Raw genomic sequence first — 13347 nt, 5'->3', positions numbered from 1 at the left:
TAATTAAGTTATTTTACTATCAGCTGAGAATAAATTAGCACCCTTGTAATTGATGGTTAAAAACAAATACTATTTATTTATGGTGTTGCGGTATGCCAGAGATGTTCTCATAAAGTAATAACGTTATATTGCCTGTGATTACAGGATTTGGGTATATCTAGAAAGCTGCAGAGTCAAGTTAGGGGTCCTCGTTTTTTTTCTAAAGTTCAGGAGCCACTGACCCGCCTGCATCAACACTGAGAGCAAAGCATGCACAGTGGAACCATGGCCACAATATAAAGCCAGTCATTTTAAAGCCAGTCACTGTTCAAAGTCCACAATTAGGAAACAAACACACGTCATAGCAACCCAGGTACCCTGGGACAATAATCATGTCAGCTGACACCACAAAGACAGCTTATAAGCAGAGGTAGATCCCAGCTGTATCCCCAGCAGCGCCTGAAAAACATGTTAATCTTTAGTGGTTAGAGGGAGAGAAGGTGGGAATCTACCAGGGACCCAGCCACCAGCCCAGCCCTCATAGGGACCCAGCCACCAGCCCAGCTCTCACAGGGACCCAGCCACCAGCCCAGCCCTCATAGGGACCCAGCCACCAGCGCTCACAGGGACCCAGCCACCAGTGCAGCGTTAGGGGGAAGGAGCTCTAAGAGAGACCTGTTTCTTGGAGCTGCTTGTGATGGATGGCCTGGGAAGCTCTGGTTTGGACGTCTTACTCTGAGGATGCTTCAGGAACTTTGAGACCTGAGGAGGGGCAGGCCTCTTGGAGGGACTTCTCTCTCGTTGGGATTTCACTGTGGCTGGAGACGCTTCACAGGAGTCGGTGTTAGGCGCTGCTGGGCTTATATTGTCCACAGTGATCTCCAGCTGTTTAATGGTCTCCTCTAGACTGGTTATGGAGTCGTAGGCATTCTTACAGATCTCCTCTGTCCTGCGTTTAGAGTTTGACCTGGTGAGAGTGCTTGGTGACGTGATGTTATTCACAGAGGTGAGGTGACTAAAGTCAGTTTGTGGTATGCTACTGCTGTTGATCTCAAACCTTTCGGTCTCATTCATGTGTCCGTCCCACTCCTCCTCGTCCTCATAGACCACCACCTGAAGTGTCTTCTTCCCTGTTTTGGTCCCAGTGCGAATCGCCTGGCTGATGGCCGCCAGCTTATTTTTGGGGAACTTGAATTTGAACTTCTTTTTGGTCTCTGGTTTGCTGGTGTTTGAGGGCTCTGTTTTAGACTGTTCTGGTAATGAGCACTCTGCTGTACTCTTCTGTTGCGCAACCACAGCAGGAGTATTATGGTGACTGGTTGCAGTGTTTCCTGTCACTGCTGTCTTGTTTGCCTGATGTAGATAAGTGTTAGACTTTACCTGAGGTACACTCTTCTCTGATCCTGCCTCCTCTGCTTCCTCCTTGATGCTCTCCTGGTGCAGCAGCCTATCCAGCTCCTCCTCACACTCAAAGATGGTGGACATACGCTTGTAGGCCGACCGGATGTCCATGGGCTCGTCGAATATGATGATCACAGGCTTCCTGTCGAAGCCACTGTGCTCCTGGCTGATACTGGTGGTGTCGTTCCCCACACTGACGGTCTGAACCTCGGACATGCTGGTACCATTCACTATCTCCTGGTACTCCCCAGTGGACAGAGCCTGCACTCTGTTGCTGGTGATCATCATGAAGGAGATGTTCTCAGGGGGAGGAGGGCCCTCCTCATCTGGGAGGTCAGGGCTCAGGCTGCTGCCCTCCTCTACATACCGTGGTGCTCTGCTTCTGAAGGACCTCAACACTACCTGCTGGCTCTGGCTGTCATCCAGGCCCCTGCTCTCTGGTGGAGACCCTGGACTACCTGAAACCTCTTGGCCTGTACTACTCACAAACTGGATTACTGGTACTGGTGGTGGTAAAGATGATGATAGTGGAAGTGGTGGTGATGCTGGTGAAGATGGTGGTGGTGATGATGACGAAGATGATGATGGTTTACTGTTAGTAAGATAACAGTCTTGCTGAGAGGGTTCAGATATGTCCTGCTTCTCTGCAGGTACTGGAGGAGACACAGGTTCAACTACCCCCACTTTCTGACACTGAACAGGATCCTTCTGGACATTCTCATCAACGACGCTCTCCTTCCCACTATCTTCTCCAACTGCTATCTTCTGTATATTAGGAGGACAATCTTGGCTTTCCAGCACTGAGTTACATGATACCAGAGGTGTTGTGTCTGCTATTAGTAACTCTGTCTGCTGGGAGTCAAATGTATTTGAGTTTGCCACCTGTGAGGGGGACAATGTTCCCTCCCTGCCTTCCGATTGGTCTGTTTTTCCCGATGGAGGCTTCTCATTGGATAACTGCCCTGTGACATAATACATGACCTGGAAAACAAAAATCAGGGAAATATCAACATCAAAAATATACAATATACTGTATTCTGACTGAGGAACATGGTTATTTGGGGAAGTTAAGACTTACCCTGGGACTCTTTGGAACAATGACAAATCTGTTTTCGTCAGTGTTGAGCACACTTTTCTCTTTACCCTTGTTCTCCTGACTCTCCTATGACAGTTTAGGAGATAACATCATTGCACAACAGCTCCGAGTTCAGTTTACATTTCAAATTACATTGAGGAGACCAACCTTGGCAGCCAAGAGGGAATGCTTAGAAAACTAAGGGAAATAGAGTCAAGCACAATGTCATAAGAGATATGCTACAAATTATCAGATGCAGATTCATTCACGGAGCCAGGCAAGAACACTGCACAGTGTGAATGACAAGTCTAATCTCAGATTGGAAGGAAATGGAAATTAATTGAAGATAATATCACATTTGGAAATCAAGAGTAAACATTTTCCAACACCAAGAGACATCATACACCTTTTATATGAGATCAGCCAATTCTCTGAAAGGCATTGATAACATGACAGACAGGAAACACCAAGAGAAACACCAAACCTCCGGCCCCCCAGGCCATTCCAATAGCAATAGCTGCAATAGCAGTCAGACCAGTGTTCAGAAGCATATTCAATCAAAAGCAAGCTTTAGATCCAGATTCAGAGGCTGATTAAGCTGTAAGCACAGACAGTACAGACAGGCAGGCCCCAGATCAGATTAGTGTTAGAGGCCAGACAAGCAGTGAGTGAGTTACAAGCAGTGCATGCCTAAGGGGGCCGGAACGGGTTAGAAAAAGGGTACCACATCTGTTACCTTTGGGTCTTTGGGTGAGAGAGAGAGTTCTGGCTCTATCTGTCTGACTTGAGATGCAGTGCTTGTAAGGTCTATGACACACTTTGTGCTTACATCTCTAAGAGTGTACTTCTGAAACACCTGAGGAGGTCAAATTGCACCGATTAGATCACAGATCGTATATCATGACAAGGCCTCTGTGGCTGTACAACAAAGGCTGAGTTAAATATCACAGTAACTGATGTATTAGGCAGGGCATATTCTTGTTCACACAGACAAAACCCTTTCCTCCATTGAACAACAGAGGGAGACATGAACACATTTCCATGAGGTTTTCGTAGTAATGCAGGTAAGATAAGACCACATACAATAGAGCTACTGTTTATGTTAAAAAAGGCAAAAAAAAATTAAAGGCTTTGTACATATTTGTGGTTTACATGTGACTGTGTATTTTTACCTGTAGTTCCTTCATGAATTTATCCTCCTCCTCATCATCATCCTCTTCTTCTTCGTCCTCCTTTTCCCCTGGCTCAGCTGAGGCTATAAAAACAGGAGTGGTTTGGGGCTTGGGCTTGACCTCTGGGGGCTGTCTGGTGGGTTTGGGACTGGGTTGAGGGACCACCGCCTCTTCATCATCCTGAAGGGGATAGTAACACACTGACTTGGACACTTGGACACTGTAATACTTGCCAGAGCAAAACTGGCTTAGATAAATTGCCACTGTATCCCCCACTAGGTCATGTGTGCATACACTACTAAAGACAACTATTTGACTGGCAGTGTTATGAGGTTATCCTGTTGAAGACAGCTGTCTGGGAATGCTGCTTGACTAGTGAAATTTCCAACAAATGAGTCGCACACCTGGGCGGTGGTGGCTTCCTTCCTGGTAGTAAAGATGACTTCTCCAGACCTCCCTGTGGTCAGCCCTGGGCCGGACAGTGAAGGGAATAACCTCCGTGGTGGGGGTGGTGGAAGAGACTTCCCTGACTTCTCTGGGCTGTTCTTCATCTCTCTCTCCACACTGGGCCTGCGAGGCTTTTCAACCATAGACTTATGTGGTCGCTCAGGGCTGACCTGAACAGTCACCTCAGCAGCCACATCAGCTGCCTGAGTGGGTTCTGTCAGATGACGACACACAGACACAGACAATTTATACTGTATGTAGAGCATAAATAATACATACACATCTTGACAAAAGTTTTATTAAACCATGTTTTCCACCCCTTAACACCCCGCCTGGTAATACAGGTTGGTTGTCAGTCCCCACCCCCCCATTCTCTATCTACCTGCCCCCTACCACATATCCCCTAACCTAGGATGCTTTTACGTCCACCCCCCCCCCCATCGACGAGAGAAAACCCTCCCCATACCAGCCCTTCCCTGTGACCCTGAAAGCAATGACTAACAAAAGATATGAAAATAGGTACTGTATATGTAGCATCTTAGGATGCTTCTTAGATTGATGACACTGGACACATAAGTATGTTTTAGTATTTAAATGGTAACTTTGAATAACATTACCGGAATGCACCTGGTGTAAAACTACCTGAGGCTTTCTCGAGCACGATATATATGGCAGACATTTAAACGTGGACGGATAGCAGAAAGCAAACCCCGTTTTGAATCAATACTGCCATCTATTGGTAAACATAATACTCAACATAAATATTTCAGGTTACTACAGTGTGTATATATATACTGTAGTAACCTGAAATATTTATGTTGAGTATTATGTTTACCATATATATATATGTGTGTGTGTGTTGGGCTTTAGCTCAGATTATTCTTCACAGAGTCTTCTTCACAAAGCAAATTTGTCCAGGCCTCAATTGTTTCTTGACTAGCACCTTTCAGTCTCGCTGTCGATAATTCTAATGTTATAACTTCTACTAGTGACTGTATCCACTGGTGAATTGTGAGAGAGTGGGGTGTTTGCCACTTAAGAGCCAGCATCTTTTTTTTTGCGGAAGTGCTGCCTGCCAGCAGTAATCGTCTGTGATTGACTGAGAGATTGAAGGAGCTATCATCGTTAAGTAACATAGGAGATGCAACGCATTGAATGTTTACATTCATGCACTTAGTCCCAGAAGCATTTAACTGCAGGGCACTCCAACATCACATGAAGGAATGTGCCTACCTGTTTTAGGGACACAGTGAACAGTGTGATAAAAATATTATTTGGTGTTAAATACAGTCTGTGAACAAATTTAGAATGTATAAATTGGTGGTTCAGATTACGGGATGACAAGGTCATATTTTTTCCATATTATTTTCCAGTTAAAGGGTTATTCAGATTCACTTACTGTAGATCTGTGTACCATACTTTTTTAATGTCTAGCCTAGAATATGAGCTTTCCAAAAGTGCTTTAAAAAAAACTTTATTTATAGATTTTCAGATATAACAACAAAAACAGTACAACCCCAACCCCTCATCCCTCCCTCCAAACCACCCACCCACAAAAGGCATCTATAAAAGTAAGTTAAATAGGAAAGAAAAATAGAAACAAACATTAATAGAAACTGAAACATTGGAAAAATCAGCACAAATGGCCACTAGAACTGACATGACTGCTCACCAAACTATGCAAGTTACACTAAGTAAAAGACAGGCTCTCCACGTATTGTATTAATGGAGACCAGTTTAAGTCTAACTTCTGTCGGGACCCAAGCACAGTGTATCTAACCCTCTCCAGAGGCATGGATGACATCACTTCCTTAACCCACTGCATAAAGGAGGGCGGCTTTGCAGACTTCCAGTGAAAGAGGACAAGGTGGCAAGCTAGCAGTGATGCTGTCGCATTCGCCTGATGTGTGGTAGCATTCTGGTCGAGGGGAAGTACCCCAAAAATGGCAGTGACTGGGTTGGGGCAAACAGTTGTATTACACATATGTGAGAACGCATCAAAAATGGGTCCCAGAGGCCACTCAAAGATTTGCATGACCAAAACATGTGTTCCACAGTCGCTGGACTCTGGGGTCAACATTTGGGTATATTTTTTGCCAATCTGTCATTTGAGTAATGGAGACGGTGCAAAACCTTAAACTGAATAAGCCATTGCCTTATGCAAAATGATGTGTGGATACGCGCAATACTTTATTGCCATACACTGTATCATCGGGTAGCTCGCCACCTGTGTCTTGCTCCATTGCAGATTTTGTATTTGCAAAGGAAGGCGGATTAATGTCCTGTATTATGTCGTATAATTTTGAGATTGTGCCCTTCAGATAAGGGTTAAGATCTAAGCACCTCACGACTGGACACTTAGTAGGCTCGAGTGGAAATTAAGGGAAATGTATTTTGGCAAAGTTGCAAGTATCTAAAAAAGTGGGTTTTGGGAATATTATGGTCAACCCTCAGAGTATCAAATGAGACGAATGTGTTATCAACAAATAGGTCACAAAAAAACATTTGTGGATTTCGTGGATTCGTCATTCGTGGACCACCTTATGAATCCTGCTTACTGCGCTCCAGGAGTGTTTTGAAGTTATGTTTAAACAGAGTGTGTGACCTTTATCCCCAAATAAGAAAAAACCTGATGCTCCACCTTAAATGGGAAATTGGCATACCCAATTCCTTCTGCTAACTGATTCATGGGGAGGAGCACGCTTTTTGTTAGGTTTAACTTCTAACCAAAGAATGTCCCAAAACCTTGTAGCATGTCCAAGAGATGGGGTATAGACTCCACAGGGTTAGAGATGTATAAAAGAAGATCGTCTGCATATAAGTACACCTTGTGAGTCATGTTGCCCCTCAATATCCCCTTAATCCTCTCCTCCGCCCGCAGAGCGACAGCAAGAGGCTCAGTAACCATATTAAATAGGAAAGGGGATAAACAGCAACCCTGCCTGGCCCCCCTGTGGAGAGGGAAGTAGCTGGAGGTAACATTGTTGGTGCGAACAGAAGCCACTGGGGACGAGTACAAAATCTTAATCCAGTAAAGGAATGGCGGCCAAACACAAATCTCTCTAGTACTGTAAATAGATATTCCCACTCAACCCGGTCGAAAGCCTATTCAGCATCAAGAGATGACAACCTCTGGCTGTAGAGTTGACTGGGCAGAATAAAGAACATTAAATAGCCGGCGAATATTGTAGAAATATTGCTTACCTGAGATTAATCCGTTTTGGTCAGAGTTAATTATACCAGGCATCACTGTCTCTAAACGACACAAAAGGCTTATAGGGCGGTACGAGCCACAGTCTAGGGGATTGTCTTTTTTAAGAAAAAACTAAATAGTCGCCTGAGTAAGTGTCTGTGGCAGTTTCTGACTAGAAAGGATTTCATTGTACATTGAGCTGAGGATAGGAGATCATTTAGAGGAGAATGTTTTATAAAATTCAATAGGGAAGCCATCAGGTCCAGGGGCTTCATGATCACTTATTGAGGCATCCATGTTGGTTTGTTCATCTGAATTGAGACAGGGGATGTCCAGATTGTCTAGAAATGCAGGCATACAAGATGTGTCAGGAAGAGCCTCTGGTGAGTAAAGAGCCGAATAGAATTGATTAAATTGATTGTTGATTTCTTTGGGATTGGTAGACGTTAAATCAGCTGCAACACAGATTTAAGGTATTGTGCTGCTAGCAGCGGATTGTCAACGCTGGTGAGATAACAACTTGCCAGCTTTCTCTCAGTGTACATAGCATTTTTGACTGGACTTAAAACAGAAGATGTGCAGTTTGTTTGGTGGAAAGATTGTCAAATTTCGATTGGTGTAGCAGTCTCTCTTTGTAGAGTTCAGGAGTCGGAGAAGAAGCATATCTGTTGTCCACATTTAGATTGAGTTGAGAGAGCTCCGATAAGCGTTTGGTGTGCTGTGTGTTGTCAGGGTAGCCTAGTGGTTAGAGTGTTGGACTAGTAACCAGAAGGTTGCAAGTTCAAACCCCTGAGCTGACAAGGTACAAATCTATCGTTCTGCCCCTGAACGGGTAGTTAACCCACTGTTCCTAGGCCGTCATTGAAAATAAGAATTTGTTCTTAACTGACTTGCCTAGTAAAATGAAATACTTTGTCCCCTTAGATATGCTTTTAACGAGTGACACACATCAGGGGTGCAGTTGATCTGTAAAAAGACATCAATGTGAGTTGATATGTATATTTTTAAAGGCACTACAGGATAGTAGTAGTGGGTCAAGTTGCCACACGCATTGTGACACAGTACTGTCCGGAAAGCGGATATCTAGCTGGACAGGTCTATGGTCTGATATAATGATGCTGTGATATTGGGGCGGCAGGTAGCCTAGCATTGGACTAGTAACCGAAAGGTTGCAAGATCGAATCCCCAAGCAGGTAAAAATCTGTCGTTCTGCCCCTGAACTAGGCAGTGTTCCTAGGCCGTCATTGAAAATAAGAATTTGCTCTTAACTGACTTGCCTAGTTAAATAAAGGTTAATATATATATATATATATATTGCCTATTACAAAAGGAAGAATTCTATTGTCCAGCAGGAAAAATTAGTTGATTACTGCGCCTGATTTTGAAAGAAAATGTAAAAAAAATATTGGCTATTAGTTACAAAAGGAAGAATTTTATTGTCAAAATCAGGGACAGTAATCAATGAATTTCGAGAATCATATAAAAAAAAATGTTTAGCCCATTTTTCTCCCCAATTTCGGGGTATCCAATTGTTAATAGTTACTGTCTTGTCTCATCGCTACAACTCCCGTACGGGCTCGGGAGAGACGAAGGTCGAGAGCCATGCGTCCTCCGAAATACAACCCAACCAAGCCGCACTGCTTCTTAACACAGCGCGCTTCCAATCCGGAAGCCAGCCGCACCAATGTGTCGGAGGAAACACCGTACACCTAGCGACCTGGTCAGTGTGCACTGCACCTGGCGCGCCACAGGAGTCGCTAGTGCGCGATGAGACAAGGATATCCCTATCGGCCAAACCCTCCCTAACCCGGACGAAGCTAGGCCAATTGTGCATCGCCCCATGGACCTCCCGGTCGCGGCCGGCTACGACAGAGCCTGGGCTCGAACCCAGAGTCTCTGGTGGCACAGCTAGCACTGCGATGCAGTGTAGAATCCTATAATTTGTCTGATCCATGGAGCAATCCCACAGAAAACAAGTAAAACCTAGAGTATGATTCGTGGACTGGAGGGAAAAAAGAGTACTGTTTAGCAGTGGGATTTGCTCCCACATTGTTGGGCTTCGGTCGGGATCTGTCTAGACTTGGATGCAATACACATTTGAAATCTCCGCCCAATATCAAATGATGAGGGTTAAGGTCGGGAACTGTTGCGATAAGGTCAGAGAAATTGAGCGCCATTCCCAATTAGGATCATAGAGGTTAGCCAGAATAAACCATTTCCCCATCACTATAATATATCTGCCATTAGTATCTGGAATTACTTTGGAGGAGACAAGCGGGTTACCTTTTCTGATAAGGATGGCTGCCCTGCTGGCCTTAGCACCAAAGTTGGAGTGAAATATTTGGTCTACCCATTTTCTCTTTAGTTTATCATGGTCGCTGGACCGGAGATGGGTCTCTTGGAGAGAAACCATGTCCGGACTTAAGGACTTAAGATGAGCATACACAGCAAAATACCCTGAAGAAAACCTTGGACCCCTATGCTGGCCTTCCCCCTGTTGGAAGGCTGCATCTACCTCTCCTAGACTAGAGCAAAATGCTACTGTGTTAAACTGAACCTCAGTAAAGCTCTATCCAGGGCAAACATAATCACATTTACACCTAGGGAAGGGGATTCTGGAGGGAACCTGTCACACCCTGATCTTGTTCACCTGTCCTTGTGATTGTCTTCACCTCCTCCAGGTGTCGCTTATAATCCCCGGTGTATATATCCCTGTGCTTCCTGTCTCTCTGTGCCAGTTCATATTGTTTGCCAAGTCAACCAGCGGTATTCCTTGCTCCTATTTTTTCCCAGTCTCTGTTTGTTTCTAGTCCTCCTGGTTTCGATCCTTGCCTGTCCTGACTCCAAACCCGCCTGCCTGACCACCAGCCTGCATATCCCCTTGTACTGTTTTGGACTCGGATCTGATTTCTGACCCCTGCCTGGCCCGACCTCGAGACTTCATATCGTCTGGTACCGTTTGTACTCTGACCTGATTTATGAACTCTCGCCTGGCCCCGACATGCCTTTGACCACTCCCTTTGTTATAATAAATATCGGAGCGCTACCATCTGGCTCCTGTGTCTGCATTTGGGTCTCGCCATGTGCCCTGATAAATGGCTGAGGTGGTTCTAAGGTATCTTATGCTATATGCATATTTAAAGGACAGTAAAACAATATATAAAAAAGGGAGGTATAGGAATATGTCCGTCCCCCGACCAACCCCATCTACTTGGGATGACTTAAAAACACATATACAGTTGAAGTCGGAAGTTTACATACACTTAGGTTGGAGTCATTAAAACTTGTTTTTCAACCACTCCACACATTTCTTGTAAACAAACTATAGATTTGGCAAGTCGGTTAGGACATACACTTTGTGCATGACAAGTAATTTTTCCAAATTTTACAGACAATTGTTTACAGACAATTCAAGTCGGTCAGATTTTTACATACACTAAGTTGACTGTTCCTTTTAAACAGCTTGGAAAATTCCAGAAAATTATATCATGGCTTTAGAAGCTTCTGATAGGCTAATTGACATCATTTGAGTCAATTGGAGGGGTACTTGCGGATGCTGGAGGAAACAGGTACAAAAGTATCTATTCAAACTGTATTGTCCTTGTGAGAACATGTCACCCTATACATACCATCATTGTTCATAACGTTAAATTACTGGATGAATAATTGTCATTTTTTTGGCAGCAGGGTGGAGGCATGTTTCTAATCAAGGTATGAATTTACTAGTTGGTCCTTGGTTGCGTTAGCAAGGCTAGTGCAGGGTCACAGTATCAGCCCACAATGGCTAGTTAGTATTATGTCTCCTGTCCTCCATTGGATGTAGGTGCACGACAACGTATACTTTGGCCTTGGTTGGGTCTAAGAATGTCTTCTACTCGCCGGAGGGAGTAGTTATCTGGGTAATGAATGCCGAACCTTGTGTCCAGACAGCGAAGTAGGAGCCCCCTCACCTCGTTGAAGGCTGACCTCTTCTTCATGACTGCCGCCGTGTAGTCCGGGTAAATGCAAATATTCCGGCCATCGTGAGTGATGGGAGCCGCTCGCGCTGGCTTACGGAAGACATCCTCCTTCTCCTGAATGTAGTGGAATTTAACTAACTTTTCGGTGAGGACTGTATGCTTCTGTGCGAGTGGGGGCGTAATCGAGGCCTAGAATTTCCTGTAGCAGTTTAGCTATGGACAGGGTAGGCTGCATTCCGCCTACGGTCTCGAGTCCCTCTCTCACGCCGAAAATTAGACTGTACCCCCAGCGCTGTCTGTTCTCGAGGTCCTCAACCTTGGAAGTGAGTTTGACGACATCTGATGATAGCCGGGTGACTTGCTCTTTGTGGCACCACTTTGTTGGGGTAAATATTTGCACCATCTTCCAGGCTATTCAGACGGGTGTCATGTCTCACCAAGTCTAGATTAACGGAGTCGATCTTTATGTTGACCTCGGTGGCGAGAATAGCTATTTGTGAGGATGGGTCAGTGGATAATGACTCCACCTTAGCCAGCACAGTCTGTTCAGGTTTAATGATAGCCGCCATTACCATGTCTAGGTTGGGGGCGATCAGAGTCCGTGTCAGGTGAGCCCGAGGTTTCAGCAGAGGCCTGCTCCTTTGTGGGTCGCCCGTTGTCTCAACATTTTACGATAAAAGTGCCAACATTTTCAGAAAATAAGCCAGATTAGTAAATTGGGTTTGATTCCAAATTAAATGTTACAAAATTAACACGTGGGGGAGGTGTTGGTCAAGTATTAATAGTAAATTGTTCGCCCTGGATCGGAGCACTGAGAAAACGTGACTTCACAGGTTGCTGCTCACCAGCGCCCCCCTTTTCCACATTTTCTTATGTTAAAGTCTTACTCTAAAATGGATGAAAACATTTTTTTAATCCTCAATCTTTGTTTTGTGTTCCACAAAACCACTGAAATATCACATTTACATAAGAATTCAGGCCCTTTACTCAGTACTTTGTTGTAGCACCTTTGGCAGCGATTACAGCCTTGAGTATGATGCTACAAGCTTGGCACACCTGTATTTGGGAAGTTTCTCCCATTCTTCTCTGCAGATCCTCTCAAGCTCTGTCAGGTTGGATGGGGAGCGTCGCTGCAAAGCTATTTTCAGGTCTCTCCAGAGAAGTTTGATCGGGTTCAAGTCCGGGCTCTGCGTTGTCTTGCCTGTGTGCTTGAGGTCATTGTGCTGTTGGAAGGTGAATTTTCGCCCCAGTCTGAGGTCCTGAGCACTCTGGAGCAGGCTTTCATCAAAGATCTCTCTGTACTTTGCTCAGTTCATCTTTCCCTCGATCCTGACTAGTCTCCCAGTCCCTGCCGCTGAAAAACATCCTCACAGCATGATGCTGCCACTACCATGCGTGACGCTTGGCATTCAGACCAACGAGTTCAATCTTGGTTTCATCAGACCAGAGAATCTATAGGTGCCTTTTAGCAAACTCCAAGCAGGTTGTCATGCACCTTTTATTGAAGAGTGGCTTCTGTCTGGCCACTCTACCATAAAGGCCTGATTTGTGGAGTGCTGCTGTGATGGTTGTCCTACTGGAAGGTTTTCCAATCTCCACAGAGGAATTCTGGATCTCTGTCCGAATGACCATCATGTTTTTGGTCACCTCCCTGACCAAATCCCTTTCCCCACGATTGCTCAGTTTGGCTGGGTGGCCAGCTCTAGGAAGAGTCTTGGTGGTTCCAAACTTCTTCCATTTAAGAATGATTGAGGGCACTGTATTCTTGAGGACCTTCAATGCTGCAGAAATGTTTTGGCTACCCTTCCCCAGATCTGTGCCTAACCTTATATGTGTGTGTGTGTGTGTGTGTGTGTGTGTGTGCGCGTGTCTCCAAATCATGTCCAATCAATTGAATTTACCACAGGTGGACTCCAATCAAGTTGTAGAAACATCTCAAAGATGATCAATGGAAACAGGATTTACCTGAGCTCAATTTTGAGTCTCAAAGCAAAAGGTCTGAATACTTATGTAAATAAGATATTTCTGTTTTTTTATTTTTTTTTATTATTTTTTAAATGATTAAAATGTCTAAAAACCTGTTTTCGTGTTGTCATTTTGGGGTATTGTGTGTGGATTGAT

The 13347-nt window shown here is 44.7% G+C and overlaps 1 protein-coding gene across 7 annotated transcripts in view; it reads right to left on the bottom strand.

The window, feature by feature from the left end:
- The window catches only part of si:ch211-207d6.2 (sickle tail protein homolog), an 83114-nt gene that overhangs the window by 3971 nt on the left and 65796 nt on the right, over positions 1–13347 (bottom strand). For 6 of the 7 annotated variants that reach the window (XM_031810165.1, XM_031810166.1, XM_031810163.1 and 3 more), the window contains 5 exons: positions 4032–4288; positions 3628–3807; positions 3192–3311; positions 2459–2542; positions 655–2361 (listed from right to left, as the gene is read on the bottom strand). In XM_031810165.1, the coding sequence (XP_031666025.1) occupies positions 655–2361; positions 2459–2542; positions 3192–3311; positions 3628–3807; positions 4032–4288 (2348 nt within the window). The remainder of the gene's footprint in view (positions 1–654; positions 2362–2458; positions 2543–3191; positions 3312–3627; positions 3808–4031; positions 4289–13347) is intronic. The other variant, XM_031810169.1, reaches the window with a different exon arrangement.

This window comes from Oncorhynchus kisutch, linkage group LG30 (assembly GCF_002021735.2).
Source record: "Oncorhynchus kisutch isolate 150728-3 linkage group LG30, Okis_V2, whole genome shotgun sequence".
Lineage (NCBI taxonomy): Eukaryota > Metazoa > Chordata > Actinopteri > Salmoniformes > Salmonidae > Oncorhynchus > Oncorhynchus kisutch.
This window is presented reverse-complemented; position numbering and strand designations above follow the sequence as displayed.